The 15,292-nt window shown below is 30.8% G+C and overlaps 1 protein-coding gene across 1 annotated transcript; it reads right to left on the minus strand.

The window, feature by feature from the left end:
* Window positions 1-7,802: 7,802 nt before the first annotated feature.
* On the minus strand, window positions 7,803-10,318 carry LOC125072955 (piggyBac transposable element-derived protein 2-like). The gene is made up of 2 exons (XM_047683591.1): window positions 9,683-10,318; window positions 7,803-7,916 (listed from the first exon to the last, which is right to left on the minus strand). Exons 1-2 carry the CDS (start codon window positions 10,316-10,318, stop codon window positions 7,803-7,805), a joined length of 750 nt encoding a protein of 249 aa, XP_047539547.1.
* Window positions 10,319-15,292: the final 4,974 nt, after the last annotated feature.

Here is a 15,292-nt window from a genome sequence, read left to right on the forward strand (position 1 = left end):
GATTATTACGGGGTCCAACGAATTATCCTGTGTTTATATTGTTGTTATAATATAAATTTGTGCTCTACGGTAAATAAAAACATTAGGGAAACTCTATGTGATGCTTGATCACGGAATGGAGCTATATATATAATTTTTTTTTTTAATATATTTTTTGTATTATTTTTCATTGTATAATCTACAAAACTTGTCCGACGGAGTGCCTTAGCCCAACAGTGGGACCTCCACGGGCTGTTACGTTTTCTTAATTTTATATAATCATCTATTAAAAAGGTTTAAAAAAATTATCTGTGTATAAAATATTTCTAGAAAAAATCTTATTCGTTTGTATTAAATCTAAATACTGTCCAATAGTCTTTTCTATTCTGATTAGAAAGTCAACAAATGCACCAATGCCATCTAGTGAGTGGTAGACAAAACTTGAAGAGAGAGGGAGAGATGTAATTGTAACTCAAAAATTGAGAGAGAGATGGCGCTGACCTTGTCAATACTAATATTCAAATACATAGTATAAATTAAACAGTGTAACAAATAGTAAGGGAGCTGATGTGCAATTCGATGAATGATTTGTTAAATTTTTGTAACGAATCGATCAAGTCAATTAAGATCTTCGCTTTTTCTGAGTAGCATTTTACGATACACTTATTTTATTTTATTTTGTGTGGGACAACCAACATTAGATACAATATCACATTACACAATAGGTATTAAAAATATGAATTAAAACATAATCAATGATTAAAGATGAGAATTATAATACATTTTTTTAACTATTAAATATACATGAATATTAATATACCATAAAATTAGAAATGAGCACAAATAAAATTCTTTATTCTTCGATTGAACTCGGGCGACTATCGTGACATATGTCTTAATCTTTTACTTGATTACAAAAGGTCATATATAACAATAATAACCTCACTATAGCCTATATATAGCACATTTTAAATAATATAATGTTAACGAGCAATATTATTCATAACGTAAACATAATATTATTTATTACTAATTAATTTATTAACGTTAAACGGACGTCTAACATTATATTTTGTATATTTTATTTTTAATGCATAGTAAGAACTTACTAATCTCCTTTCTATAGACTAACCTTAAGAATAGCAATGGCCTGAATGTTTGTTTCATCGATTTTCGTTGTATTTATAAGAAATTTAAATATCAGCAAATATTTGTAATTTAAAAAGCTATCGATTAAAAGGACAGAAACGTTTTGTTAAATTGTTTTAATGTGGTTTTCATTCATATATTTTCGTCTCCATTTAAGCAGAAGTTTTGGAGCATATTCCACCACGCTTTAACAATAAGAAAAGTTCCAAAAATACCTCTTCCCATTGACGTGCCCTCCATTATGACCATTGGGGTCTCCTCTATTACTTTCCAGTATGTTTTATTAAGCATATACATATATGCCTACTGAAAATTTAGTTTTTTATCATTTATTATTTTATGAATCATTATTATATACATAAAACTAAAGGTATTATGATATTCGTCTATTAAAATTATTATTATATCTATTAATTAACATCCATTTTTATCGCAAGCGGTATTCTAAGTTTTATATTTTAAAAAATTCAATGTCACATTTTTTTAAATGTATTGGTAATTGAAATTCATATTATATTTAATACAAGTACTTATTTATAAAAGTTAAAGTGTGCTACTAAAGTTCAAGTAGTATCAAGTTTTATCAATGTTAAATAAATCCAATATTTTTTTCAACTGTACCCTAATTGGCTGTTACGATATTCCGGAACGCGCCCTATACTTTTTATAAAAGAGAACTGCTATGTAAATATAAAGGAATTTAAAATATGTTCGATTGGAATAAAGTAAAAATATCCTTAAGTTTAATGCTGGAGTAAAACTAATTACAATTGTATATTTTAGATTAAATATCAAATTCTAACTTAACATATAAAATGTCATATAGAAATATGAATTACACGAACCTGTGGAAAGCGTAGCACACACATAAAATTGTTTGGAATTTCCCATATTTGTATTTTTTTTACCATGCGCAGAAAAAATTTAGGCAACGATAAAATAACTGCAGCATTTTTTTAATATTAAAAAAAAAACTTTTTATTGGAAATTAAAAAAATAAAAGTAATCACATAGTTTCAAAGAACACAATACATTCAACCATATTTAGTATGGGGTGTTTATGGGTGTCAACTGAAAATCTACGTAATTCGATGGGTGTTCCGTAACAGATGCGGTTATGTTTGATTATTATTACTGTGTTTATATTATTAGGGTTCTTTTTATTGTACTATACATTGGCTGGCTTTGATATTGATAGATATTATTAGATACTTTATTTATCGAGGATAATTAGTATCTTCAAACGCGATACATATTTAATCTGTGAACGAAAATTACAAAAAAAAAAACAAAACCCAAATCTTATATTTTAAAACTGAGTCGATTTAAGGTTATATTAAAATGACATACATAAATATTTAGAATACTAATAAGTACTGTTAGGTTTATCGGAAATATTATAAAAACTGAACAGTTCACACCTGTCTCTTAAACACTTCTCAAACCAAACAAAACAATAACAAACATTAAGTAATCGGATTACGAACAAAAACCGTAAACATTCTAAATTCAAACCAAGTGTCAAACACTTAAAGACATAATGCTTCGAAATCCTAACCCAATTTAGCGACGCAACGCGAAAAAAATACCCTTACAATTTCATTGTGTTCACACCATTTAATAATATGCATTCCTTTGTTCCTTATCGCATTGTATTAAGGTTCATTTTTCCTTGTAGTTTGATTGGGGTAAGAGCCTTTTGAAAACCGTTGACTTATGTCAATGAATATCTCTCATTGTTAAGGAAGCCACAATAGCTAATGCACTCATGATCTTTACAACAATGTCATCTATACTAAGTACGCGATTGAACACTATTTTCAGATAAAAACAATATGCTGTACTTAATATTTATTGAAATAAGGTTCATTTTTGTTTGCGTCTGATATTAGCGGCGGTAAATAAAGTTGGTTTGTGTTGAAAGTAATTGAATATTTGACTTTTCTAAATCGTGTGACGGGGCGAGGCGGTGTGACGAATCCTTGGACATTTTAATTTCGCACAGCTTGATGTTGAGAAAGCGGAGAAATTTTTGCAATTGGATGATTTGCAAATTGAAACATATTTACGTATTATAAGAACAAGAATATATATATATATCAAAATATTCCGTACACAACTAGGCGCATAGCATTGTGTAATGTAAGTAATTATTTAAAATGTAACCAGTTTTTTTTTTTTTGAGAAAGCTAGCTAATTTGATTAGGGTATCGATCGATCATTTTGTATTTTTTTACATAAAATTACATATTTATAATACATACATTAAGTTTATAAAATATTAAAGAAATAACATAAGATGCATATTAATAGTTGACTTAATATATTATATATTAGGTGAAATTTCATCTGTGATGTAAATCAAAATGATTTTCATATTTCAAAATAGAAAAATAGAAAGTTTTCAGTTTAGAATAACGAATAACTCACACTGAAATCGAATCGTATTCCTTTATTTAATTAAACATTACAAAGACTTATGACTGCCAGATCAAACACTACCAACGGTTCGAAAAATAAAATGCATTAAACTGAGAAGAACCGGCGAAAGAAACTCAGCGGGTTTTATTTCGGTTATTTGTGATTGTTTACATATTTGAAATATCACAAAGAAGTAGCCAGGAGGCGATCGTTTAATTCCTAAGTCTTGCTCATTAACTCACTAATTGTACTTGTATAATACACCTTTTGCACACAATAATATAAAAAAAAAGATATATTAATTTATAGTCTATCATTCCTCTGTACTTTATTGACCTTCTTCTTGATAGGCTTTAGCCCAGCAGTGGAACATTTACAGGCTGCAGCCTTAAATATAAGATGATCTTTTCACCAACGATTTTAATTAGGCATTATAAAGTTATGCTCGTGCTTTAAAAAAAATAAGTCGTTTTTCAAAAAAAATAATTTAATATCTATGCTAGAATTTTATTGTAAGTCATTTTGATACAATAACCCCGATGTTTTGGCCCGTGTTTGAGTTTTTCATTGGTTATTGTGTGAAGCAGATGTGCGGAGACGACTTTTGTATGTGACCACATGTGACACCCGCCAATGTATTATATGTAATTTATATTTATATAATAAAATCTTCGAAGGAGCTCTATTGTTCCCGAAAAGGGTACATTTCTGGCGAATTATTACTATTAATTTAGCCTTTGATAATATTAGGTATACTTCAGATGACATGCCGTGTGCTTGCAAGCACTACCAACTACTGACTGTAAATTATACAAATACTGTTTCAGTATTTGTTAATTTAGATGTAGTTATATTTTTGGAATTATGTATATGTATATATGTAAACTGCATAGTTTTGACTTTTTAAAACATTGTAAAACTTTCTTAATAAATTATATATCTTTAAAGAATCAAAAATAACGATATAGCAGATAAAAAAATAATACCTTCGTATTTTACTCGTGAAATTATAAAATCAGACTTGCGGTATTTTTTCACTCTACTATGAATGTTATAATAATTATAGTAAATCAGTCTGTGACAATCTATGATCGTGTTCAGTGATCTGTTCCGAATAAATATGTAATTGTATCAAAACGTAACAAGCTAAAATACTTAAAAATAGATTATTTTACTAAAATAGGGTATTTTGATATTCCCCAAGAGACATTTCTTCTTTATATAATATAACAATGTGGTAATTTCAAAATAATAAAGTGTGTGAAAATTTATAACATTTTCTGAAACCGACGAAATAATAAAAGCTCATTGGTCGCTTTGCGTCATCGTTTTTAACCGACCAATGATTAACCGAAAATTTTAACGACAAACACTTCAGATAAAAATGAAATTAATTTACATCAACGTTTCAGAAACTGCTAGTTAGATAGCTTGCAGAACAGCTACGCTGTATTAATCTGCGTTTATATATGAATATCACTGCGTCTAGTACAAGAGAACCGCTCGTATATATTATTGATGATATAATATAACAGATCATAGAATGTTGAATGAACAAATGATCGCAACAATGGGGTGAAGTGGCGCGGAAAGTCAGTGAGGTTGACCGACGCCGACGCACGTGTTTTGGGGGACTGTGAATTTATTGCAGCCTGCGTTGATTCGAAATTTAAAAATAGCTACAAACTTTACATGAACTGTAATAAAATTAATTTATTTGCAAGAAACTCTCTATCTCTCTCTCTCGTCATCTATAAAAGTAAATAATAATAAATAATGTGAAAATTATACACTATTTTTAGTGTAAAAGGTCGTAAGTTAATTTTGAGACACGAGAATTTTAAATCTAGTAGAGCATGTTCTTTTATATATTTGATATTTAACTCAGTTGCAGTTTTAGACTGTAAATATTTATAAACTATCTTGTAACTATATTTAAATGATATATGACTCTATTACCTTCTATTTAAAAGTTAAAATTATCTTTTATTTGCTGGTACATAAGACATTTTACATTAACTGTATTTATTTGTACCTAATATTACAAAGTTGAAGAGTTTGAAAGTAGTTTGAACGCATTGATTTCAGCATCTACCAGTAAGATTTGGAAAATAACGTAAGATAACCCCTTTATTGAAAAAGCTATATAACATTACTACGAACCACGAAGTCGGAGGGTTGACATTTAATGTAAGAACCTCGTGGATCAACTATTTATATAATACTAGTTGTCGCCCACAACTTCATTTGCGTTTTAAAGTTTGTTCGTCAGGTGGTAGGCATAAAAAGTAGCCAATTTCCCTGTAGTCCAAACTTACAACAACAACATGAACAGCCTGTAAAATTCCCACTTCTGGGCTAAGGTCTCCTAACCCTTTGAGGAGAAGGTTTGGAGCATATTCCACCACGCTGCTCCAATGCGGGTTGGTGGAATACACATTTGGCAGAATTTCGTTGAAATTAGGCACATGTTTCCTCGCGATGTTTTCCTTCGCCGCCGTGCACGATATAAATTATAAAACAAATTAAGTACATGAATTTTCAGTCGTACTAGCCTGAGTATGCCATTATTTCAAATTTCATCTAAATTAGTTCAGTGGTTGGACCGTAATATTATATTATTACGTTTTTCAACTTTAGTACTAGCTTATAAAATATATGTTATATTTTTATTTATATCTGTTTTGTAAAGGGTTGAAGCGATTTATCTCAATGTGTCGCCCAAGCTTTTAAAGAGAGGAGGTGAGCTTACCAGCAAAGTATACGATGATCGATCGGTTCTTTTCGCTAACTTTTTATTATGACTGACGTGATATGACCTATTTAAATTAGTCTCGTTTATAATTGATACACGCCAGAAAAGAACAAAAAAATATATTTTCAAACACCGTTCGAACAGAAATAGTAGATATGTCACATTTATTTTCAATCTTCTTTTTGTGTGTTGAATTTATGTTATTATAGAGAGGGATATTTATATCAGTTACAAGATAGTTATAGATCCGCTTTGCTTGTTGCAATACCCAAAAAAAAAAAACGTTTAAATTGTGAATACACATGATACTTGTAGTTTTTGTATGGATCTTAGAAAACGTTCAAATATATTCCAATTGTAAAATTTAAAAGAATCGAAAAGGAACGTTTGTGTGCTAAATGATATTGCAAAACTAATAACTTCTTAGTTGATTGCATACCTTAGGAATGCGATGATCGCCTCTAGGCTGTTTTAAATAATGTAAATATCTATTGTTATTGTATGAAAACAATAAATGGAAAATATTACATTTAAAAAATATCCCGCTGAGTTTATTTCGCCGGTTCTTCTCATGTTCGAGGTTTTAATATCCGAAGCAAAAAGTGTAACACTTCTGTAATTCTGTAAAAGTGTAATCATATTGAATAAAGATTTTTGACTTTGACTTTTTTACTATTTGTTGAAAGTATTCAAAATAAGGTAGTAACTACTTCGAGCAAGTGAACTGTAACAGAACTCTCAGCCCAACACATGTCATGACCACAATATCTTTCAACCCTTGTCTCCTACTCACGCTTTGACTATTCCGCAATGAGTTGACATCTGTAAAGTTGCGAATCTAAAAGCAAACAAACATACAAAGATACCGCGCCCCGCCCCCACGGCGAGTTAAAAGTGTGTAGAGTATACTGCACACAAAGCATCTTGATGCTTTATAATTTATTTATTTAGTTTTTCTAACCTTGTTATCTTCAGCATTTTGTATCAAGTTGCATTGTTTTCAATATTACCAAATATATCAATCCAAGTGTTATTTTAGTGTTCGTTAATTGTCTATAATTTAGATAAGAAAGAAAGCATAATCAGCTGTTATATTTATTTAAGCTTACAAACACATAAATATAACGTCACATAATAAAATGTATTTATAACTGTTTTAATAAAATATGTACTTATACTATACACCTGTTTCAACTGTGAATTAAAGAGCTAGAAGAACAAATACAACATTTACTGCAGAAAATGATGACGGTGAAGTGAAATGCTAGAAACAGAAGTCACGTTAACCATAATAATAACATTTAAAGAATACACGCATCAAAATAGCGTATCACCGTATGTCAGTTTTCAACGTTTCACGAGTGAGTAACGAAATGCACTTACAGAATAGCACTGCAGATCACATTTTATCCAACTTAATGTATTCATCAGAATTTAAATATTTCTTACATCATTTTTAAATGTATTCGTCAAGTTATAAGATGGTTTGGTCAACGGATCATTGGCAAGATATATGGATTGTCTTGAGTTTCCTGACGTCTTGCATTACGACTTTCAAGGGCGTCATGGTCATGGTCTCGTGCGTACATGATCCTATGGCATCCCTATAAAGCTGAAAGAGTACCGCTGGTATTTAAAGGGTATTCTGGTACATTTTCGACCCAGCGAGTTCTTCAAACCCGCTTCATATTGGGAGACTGGTAAATGCGTATTACAACGAAAACTCAAACAAAGGATTTAATTGATAAAACGAGAACTTATACATTTTAAAAATAATACGGATTATTGCACTTTATTTAAAGAAGCAGCATATTGAACTTTTTAAAGTATCAAGAAATATTTCACACTTGAGCTAAATCGGCTCCTAGTTTAACATAAAGTAAATACCGAACAATGACACAGAGACGCCGAAAAAGTTCCGAACTATTACAGGACATTGTCACTCACGCATTATTGCTATACACACGGCTTAATAAACACTTTACAATATAAAGAAAAAAACGTTTCACGTAGAGATGCTTGTTAGTGTAGACAGTTTTAAATGGTTTACGTACACCACATTCGTTCTTAAATCTAGTAACTTTAACCCATTAACCGCCAAAATAAAAACAAAAGTGATATTTTTACGAAACGTTTATTTTACTATTGTTTACAAATCAAATAAAATTAAAAGTATGAAAAAAGTAGAAAAAAATAATCAGGGTCCTTTAGAGGGGGGTGTACTCGATTGTGTACAGCGGCGTATTATAGATGAAAATTTTCGAAACATTGTTTTTCTACACACAATGTTTTGAGACACTTTTTGCATTGCCAGCGAACTCTGGCGTGACATATAACACATCGTAAAGGTTTTCCAAGTTTTTGAGGATAGTGTCCTATACCGTCTTGAGGCAAGCCTGGGACCAATGACGACGAAGATCGAGCCTTATGTTGTGTTTTCTGGCGTAAGTAGTATCTCGCAATGGTACGTCGAAACAGTAACTGATCCATGCTATCACTGTGACTGATAACATGCAAACGCCACGCATTTGCAATAGCCATATCTACCATATAGGTAAATAAAACCCACCACCACTTTTTTCCGTGAATTGCAATCCTATAAAGTGAAATAGACTGATCCAACTCATCCACTCCACCCATATTTTTATTATAAGTTTGAAACAGCTTTGGTATATTGACATCAGTTTTTTGACGCTGCACATGAGACCATCGTTTTACAACTCCTAACGGTTCAATTGTATCATAATTTGTTGCCATTGTGCAAACACTGTTATCTTTCCATCTCACTAACAGTATTTCATTTTGCTTATCAAACCTGTAATCATACGAAGCACGGTCTTTTTTCTTCATCTCTTTAGTACTTTTTAGTGGACATTTCTTTGTTCTATTTTCTCGTATTGTTCCAGTCGCACGATATCCTTCTTTTTTGAGATCTACTAAGAGATTATAATTAGTAAAAAAGTTGTCAAAAAATACTTGGTGATTAGTTGGATCAGTCCCCAATTTCTGAAGTAACATTTTGACTACTCTTGATCCTAAAGGATCAGTAGAAGCTTCGAGAGCTTTTCCACAATACAGGTCAAAAACATAGCAGTATCCCGTTGAACTTGCTGCTACCCAGTTTTTATAGCCAAACCGCACTGGTTTTCCTCGGATAAACTGCTTAGCAGGATGATGGCCAAAATATTTTACCATCGATTCATCAATTGAAATATTTTCGTGCATCACACCCCACTGAAGAAATTTATTTATTAGAATATCAGCTAATGGCCGAATTTTAAACATTTTATCTCTGGTACTAATTGCTTCGTCGTTGTTTACGAAATGAAGATTCTTTTTTATATCCCGAAATCTTTGTCTTGGCATGGATCTCGATACCATTTCGACGCCTACGTCTTCATCATAAGACCAATACAAATCTTCTCTGGGTAACTTATGATACCCAGATAATATCAATATGCCTATAAACTTTTTCAAGTCAACAGAGTCCAGTCGAAAGGTGTGTCTATTGTTTTGATTAGCATATAAAATTGTATTTGTAATTATCAAGCTAATCACTTCATCATCAAATATTTTTTCAAATATTTGTACTGGGGTTAGATCTTGAAATTGTTCTTTTACTAGTTTCTGTCTAGCTATAACTTCAGTTCTTTCTTGAGTTGTAGTAGAGTATGTTGGTGAACACGTATGCCATACTGGCTGAACTGGCTGTTGACGACGACTTCTCTTTGCTTTTTCAGCCAAAGGCTCATCATCGCTGCTGTCAAGGTCCGCACATGGAATTGTATCCTTATTACTCCTAAATACCTCTATATTACCAGGCACATCCCGGGGTAAAGAGGCAGTAATTATGGCCTCGTCGGCACCTTCTTCTTCATCTGTTAAGATGCTAGGTTCTGGTGGTATAATCGCGAATTCGTAATCAGCCTCACTGTCACTATCTTCTAAAACAGCAATGACTGCTTCCTCTAAGCCGTTGTAATAGTTAGAAACGTTAAGACGTTTCGAACTCATTGTAATAAAAACCTGAAGAAAAAAGTGCAATCGTTATATAGATGCGGCCGTTGTACCCAATTAGGTACAGTAATGTTTCAAGTTAGACTACTTTGTAAATATAAGTTGCAAAACATTAGTTTATCATTTATTTGATAAATAAGGATGTACACTACAAATCAAATATACATAAAATAAATTTAGGTATATGTAAACACTAGAAAATAATAAAATTGTGTACTTACCTATATTTAATGATTATATTGATAAATTGTAATCCTCTCAGTGACATCGATTATGAATAAACTCGCTTAAATCGTTTTTATTTCAATACACTGTATGTCTACTTTTAAAATGAGCGAAAAAAACAACATTAACTTTTAAAATTTGATATCTACCCTCAATTGTTTTGCTGTACCCAATCAGGTACAGAGGCGTCAAATGGGTTAAGCCATGCACTGATGATCCTTGGATCAAATAAATAAAATAAAAAACATTAATTTTTATATTTTAACTGAACATAAAAACTAAACTTTAAAAAAATCATATTTCAATCTTTTAATAATTAGAATCTAGTTTATAGAAGTCCAGTTTTTTTTATATCTAAGTAGGAAGAAATTATTTTAATCTCGCCGTTAGACCCGTGATGGCTAAGTGGTTACAATACATTTATCTTAATTGATGATTCTGAGTTCAAGCCAGGGGCAAGTACCGCTGCATTATGTGCTTCATTTGTAATTATATAATTTAGCTCGTGATTTTTGGTCATAAGGCGAGAAAATTGGCTTATAACATAAGTCTGGGCAATATATGTATTCTGATTGATTTTTAGAAGTCTTTTGAACATTATCGAATAAATGTTGTCACCATAAAAATTAGGATTTTGTCTGTAGTTATTCGCAGAATTTTTTAACCTCTCTTATTAACTAACTTTATGACATACATTTATTATTATTAACCTTATTATATATCAAGAAGTAATGAAAGAACTAATTAATTCTGAAATTGGATTTCATGCAAATAACTTCCTTGATTTTTAGGCTAAAAGATCCCTAGCATGGATGGCTCTTTAGTCTGCTCTAATTTGTATTTTGTAGTACTTACTGACTTAATAAATCCAAATGTCGTATTGTCACGGACTGCGAGTATCTTAATAATTCTTGCCTCTCGATTGTGATATATTTTTGAAGTATTTTCAAATTAAATATCTTACGCAGTAATAATAAACATTTTTATAAAGCCATAAACTTAGAAGTTGTCGTCACCATCAATAAAGCGATCCCATTCATGTAACGTGTAAGCAAAAATACATGAACCGTAAGTCGGTTTTGAAGTGACCGCCTTTACAGTAGGCCGACAAAGGTGTCAGAAATGTGTAAATTAGATTGTCGGCCAACGATTGATGTGGCGAATCTGTGTTGGACCGACAATGTTGTATTGTAGGTTTAACAGGTATGGTCATTTGAGATGAATGTGTTGCGAGATTCTTTTATCTCTTGTTAGTAAGGCGCTGTAAGGTATTGTTTATTGCTTTACAAAGTACTTAATAATTCTATATGCGTTAAATCTTACAATTGAATTTATAGTCTAATATTATATGCATGTGCATGGTGCATGGTTGTTATAGAGTTAACAAAGGATTTATATTTGTTAATTAACAAGTACAACTAATAAACTAATAATTTAATGTAATGTTAAAAAAAACAATAAGGTTTTTTACTGAATACAAGATTATATAGATTAATTTTTGTACATCCTTACTAATATTATAAAGGCGAAAGTTTGTATGTATGGATGATTACTCTTTCACCCAAAACCTACTGAATGGATTTTAATGAAACTTTACAATAATATAGCTTATACATCAGAAAATCCGGAGGCTATAATTTATAAAGACATTATGTGAATCATACCTGACAACCAGCCACTAAAATGGAAGCGAAGCCGCGCGCGAAAACTAGCCTGTCTTTATTATAGAGAGGTAAAAATTGTTTGTTTTTCCAATTTCACTGGTAGAAAGCTTCAATAATCCTGAGTGCTAAAGGATAAAAGTATATTTATATAATACGATCTTTGTGAATAAACTGCACCCGTGCAGAGCCGGGGCGGGCCGCTAGTAATAGACAAAGAACAATGATAGCTGTTGTAGTATTCAAGCAACTATATAAGTAATCATTACTAGACAATATAAATGATTTTCTTTTGTTTTATGAAATAGGTTGGTGGCCGGTAAATGAGCACCGCCCGCACCCCACCGCACCGCCTATGGAATAATATCCATAACGCTTATGCGATAAGTAATTTTAACCATTCCTTAAATCCAAACTACTACGAACCTTGGGAACGAAGTTGTTATGTTCCTTATGCCTGTAGAAACACTGGTTGACTCTCCTTTTGAGCCGGAACACAACAACGGTAAATATTGATGTTTGGCAGAATATGAGATAAATGGCTGGTCTCTTGGCTTTGCACAAATCCAAGTTTTTTTTTTTTAATGTTTATAATTGTATATAAATGCTTGTATAATTTCGTTTTAAAAAGTAACATCTGTATATCTTATTGAACCCGATTACTATAGGATAGTTTACATATTTTTTGATATTATAACATAACGATTCGAAAGCTTGTTTGGTCCTTATGCAATTTTTATTTAATTTCCAGGCATATATATTGCTATTTTTTGCTATTATAATTGTTTAACAAACAGTTTTATTGTTCTTAAGGCGAGGTCCGTCGTTGGCATGGCGACACGGATAACTGACCGACATATGGAGCCCCTGGAATGGCTCAGTTTGAATTCATGTTATAAATTCTCGTTTTTGTTTTTTTTTTTTGTTATTTTAGTGAACAAAGAAAATAAATATTAAGCACGAATATATATAATAATAATATAATATATTTTTCAAACAATTATTTATGTATTCTTATTCCAAAGTAATAAAAAATGAGTTCTAAAATGGTCAGTCTGGAAAATTTGTAATTATTAAAACATTATTGCTATGTTTCCACCGTAAATATTACTAAAAATGTATTTTTAATTTTGTATTGATATCATTAAGAAGCTTATATACCTCCAGAATTCCAGATCCATATTAAATCCACATTAATTTTCTGTGAGAAAACGCATTTAAACTATTTTTTTAGATTAAATTATAAGTAAGTTTCTTAAGTAGTTACTTAGTACATAAGTAATCTTAATATTATTATATTACTAAGTCGTAGTTTATAAATGTAGCTGTTATATATTAACGAGTTTGTTTAAGTAGCTTAAAGAATGTATATAACTCGGATCCGAAAACAATTAGTGGTTTTTTATGAAACTAACAATTATTACTACTTAGCATTGTTTAAAATGTTTTTTCTTTTTAAGCAATTGAGATTCCTCGAAGATTATAAAAAAAAATGTCATTTAGATTTAAAATTGGACACTGGATGGAAGTAACCCATTAGCTAGAACATGTGAAACTTGATTAAGAGTTGTGGGTTCTAACTCGGGCAAACATCAGCGAGTTTTTGTGTGTTTACTTTGAGTTTTCAACTTATCTCTTGCTAATCGTTGAAGGAAAACTACGTGAGAATACCTACAAATCAAATCAAATCAAGTTTATTCAAGTAAACTTCACAACGAAGCGTTTTGAATCGACAATAATAAAATACTACCACCGTTTCGGAAAGCAGCCTTCAGCGAGAAGAAACTGCAAGAAACTCGCATTGTTGCTCTTTTCAAATAAACAGATTTAGAATGCTGTTTTTTTACAATAATTAAAGTCTTGCGATGGAAACCGAGCCTAAATCCAGGCGTTTATTTTCTAAAAAGTACTCTTTTAATGAATAATAAAACTTATTTATTAATTTAGTCTTAATAAACTTTTTAAATTTCGTAAATGGTAAATTGGTTACATTTCCCGGTATCTTATTATATATGCGTACATACATGTGTCGAATATTATCTCACATACTACGAACGACCAGTATTGAAGCATGGTGACATACGCTCCAAATCTTCACTACGGTTACTTCCCATTGGATTTATCCGAATATCGGTGTTCGTTGTGACCACTTATAGACATAAACTGTCATCATATCGGACATATACGTATATATTAATAGCGTAAGCCGAATTTTGTCCCAATGATTATGGGACAATGAAATTAAATCAAAACAAAACCAGTCATAGGTTTCAAAATTCCTAAATATCTGTTGAATGAATGCAAAGTTTCGCAGGCGACCCACTAGTACAATAATAAAAAGATAAAAATAAAAACAAAAAGCAGGTAACATAGCAAATAGAATTAAATCACGCATTATATACCTACCCAGACTGTTTTGCACAAAGCCCTACCACTAATAAAAATCCGGAACTATGATTTTATATTTCATATACTTGGGTTCAAATTCTTATTTTACCGGTGTCATGTTGGTTCGGTCGACTATAAAGTAGAAAATAATATGGACTTATTTATATGATAGGATAAGAAAACTTCACGTTAACTTTTCTCTAAATCGATAAATGTTAAAAATAATAATATTCGTAACCCCAATCTCGCATCCTCCCTATGAGGGGACAACGCCCCTCCCCATTGACCCCAAGTTAGTCCCCTAACCGAGGACGTGTTGCGGTGACATTAGTTTTTAAATCAATTAGTTGCATGAGGTTCGTCGGAAAAGTGTTTGCTTGAATTATATTAATTAAATTTTATATTTAAATCATAAAATAAATATTTTTTCAAATTTGAGTAGGAGTAGCTTAACACTGAATTAACATACATTCGAAGTCTTAAATAAATGATTTTATAAATAAGTATAATCAAAATTAATATACATAATTATGTACATCACAATTATAAATATTATTTTATATGTATAAAATATTTTATTGCTTTGTTAAGACCTCAAAATATTCTACTGTAGCGTTGTGAACTAAAAAAAAAGTTATCGTTGCAAATTCCATAGTAAGTAGTTATTTTTGTAGAAGTATGAAAACGAAAGTTATTT

Source organism: Vanessa atalanta, chromosome 23, assembly GCF_905147765.1.
Source record: "Vanessa atalanta chromosome 23, ilVanAtal1.2, whole genome shotgun sequence".
NCBI lineage: Eukaryota > Metazoa > Arthropoda > Insecta > Lepidoptera > Nymphalidae > Vanessa > Vanessa atalanta.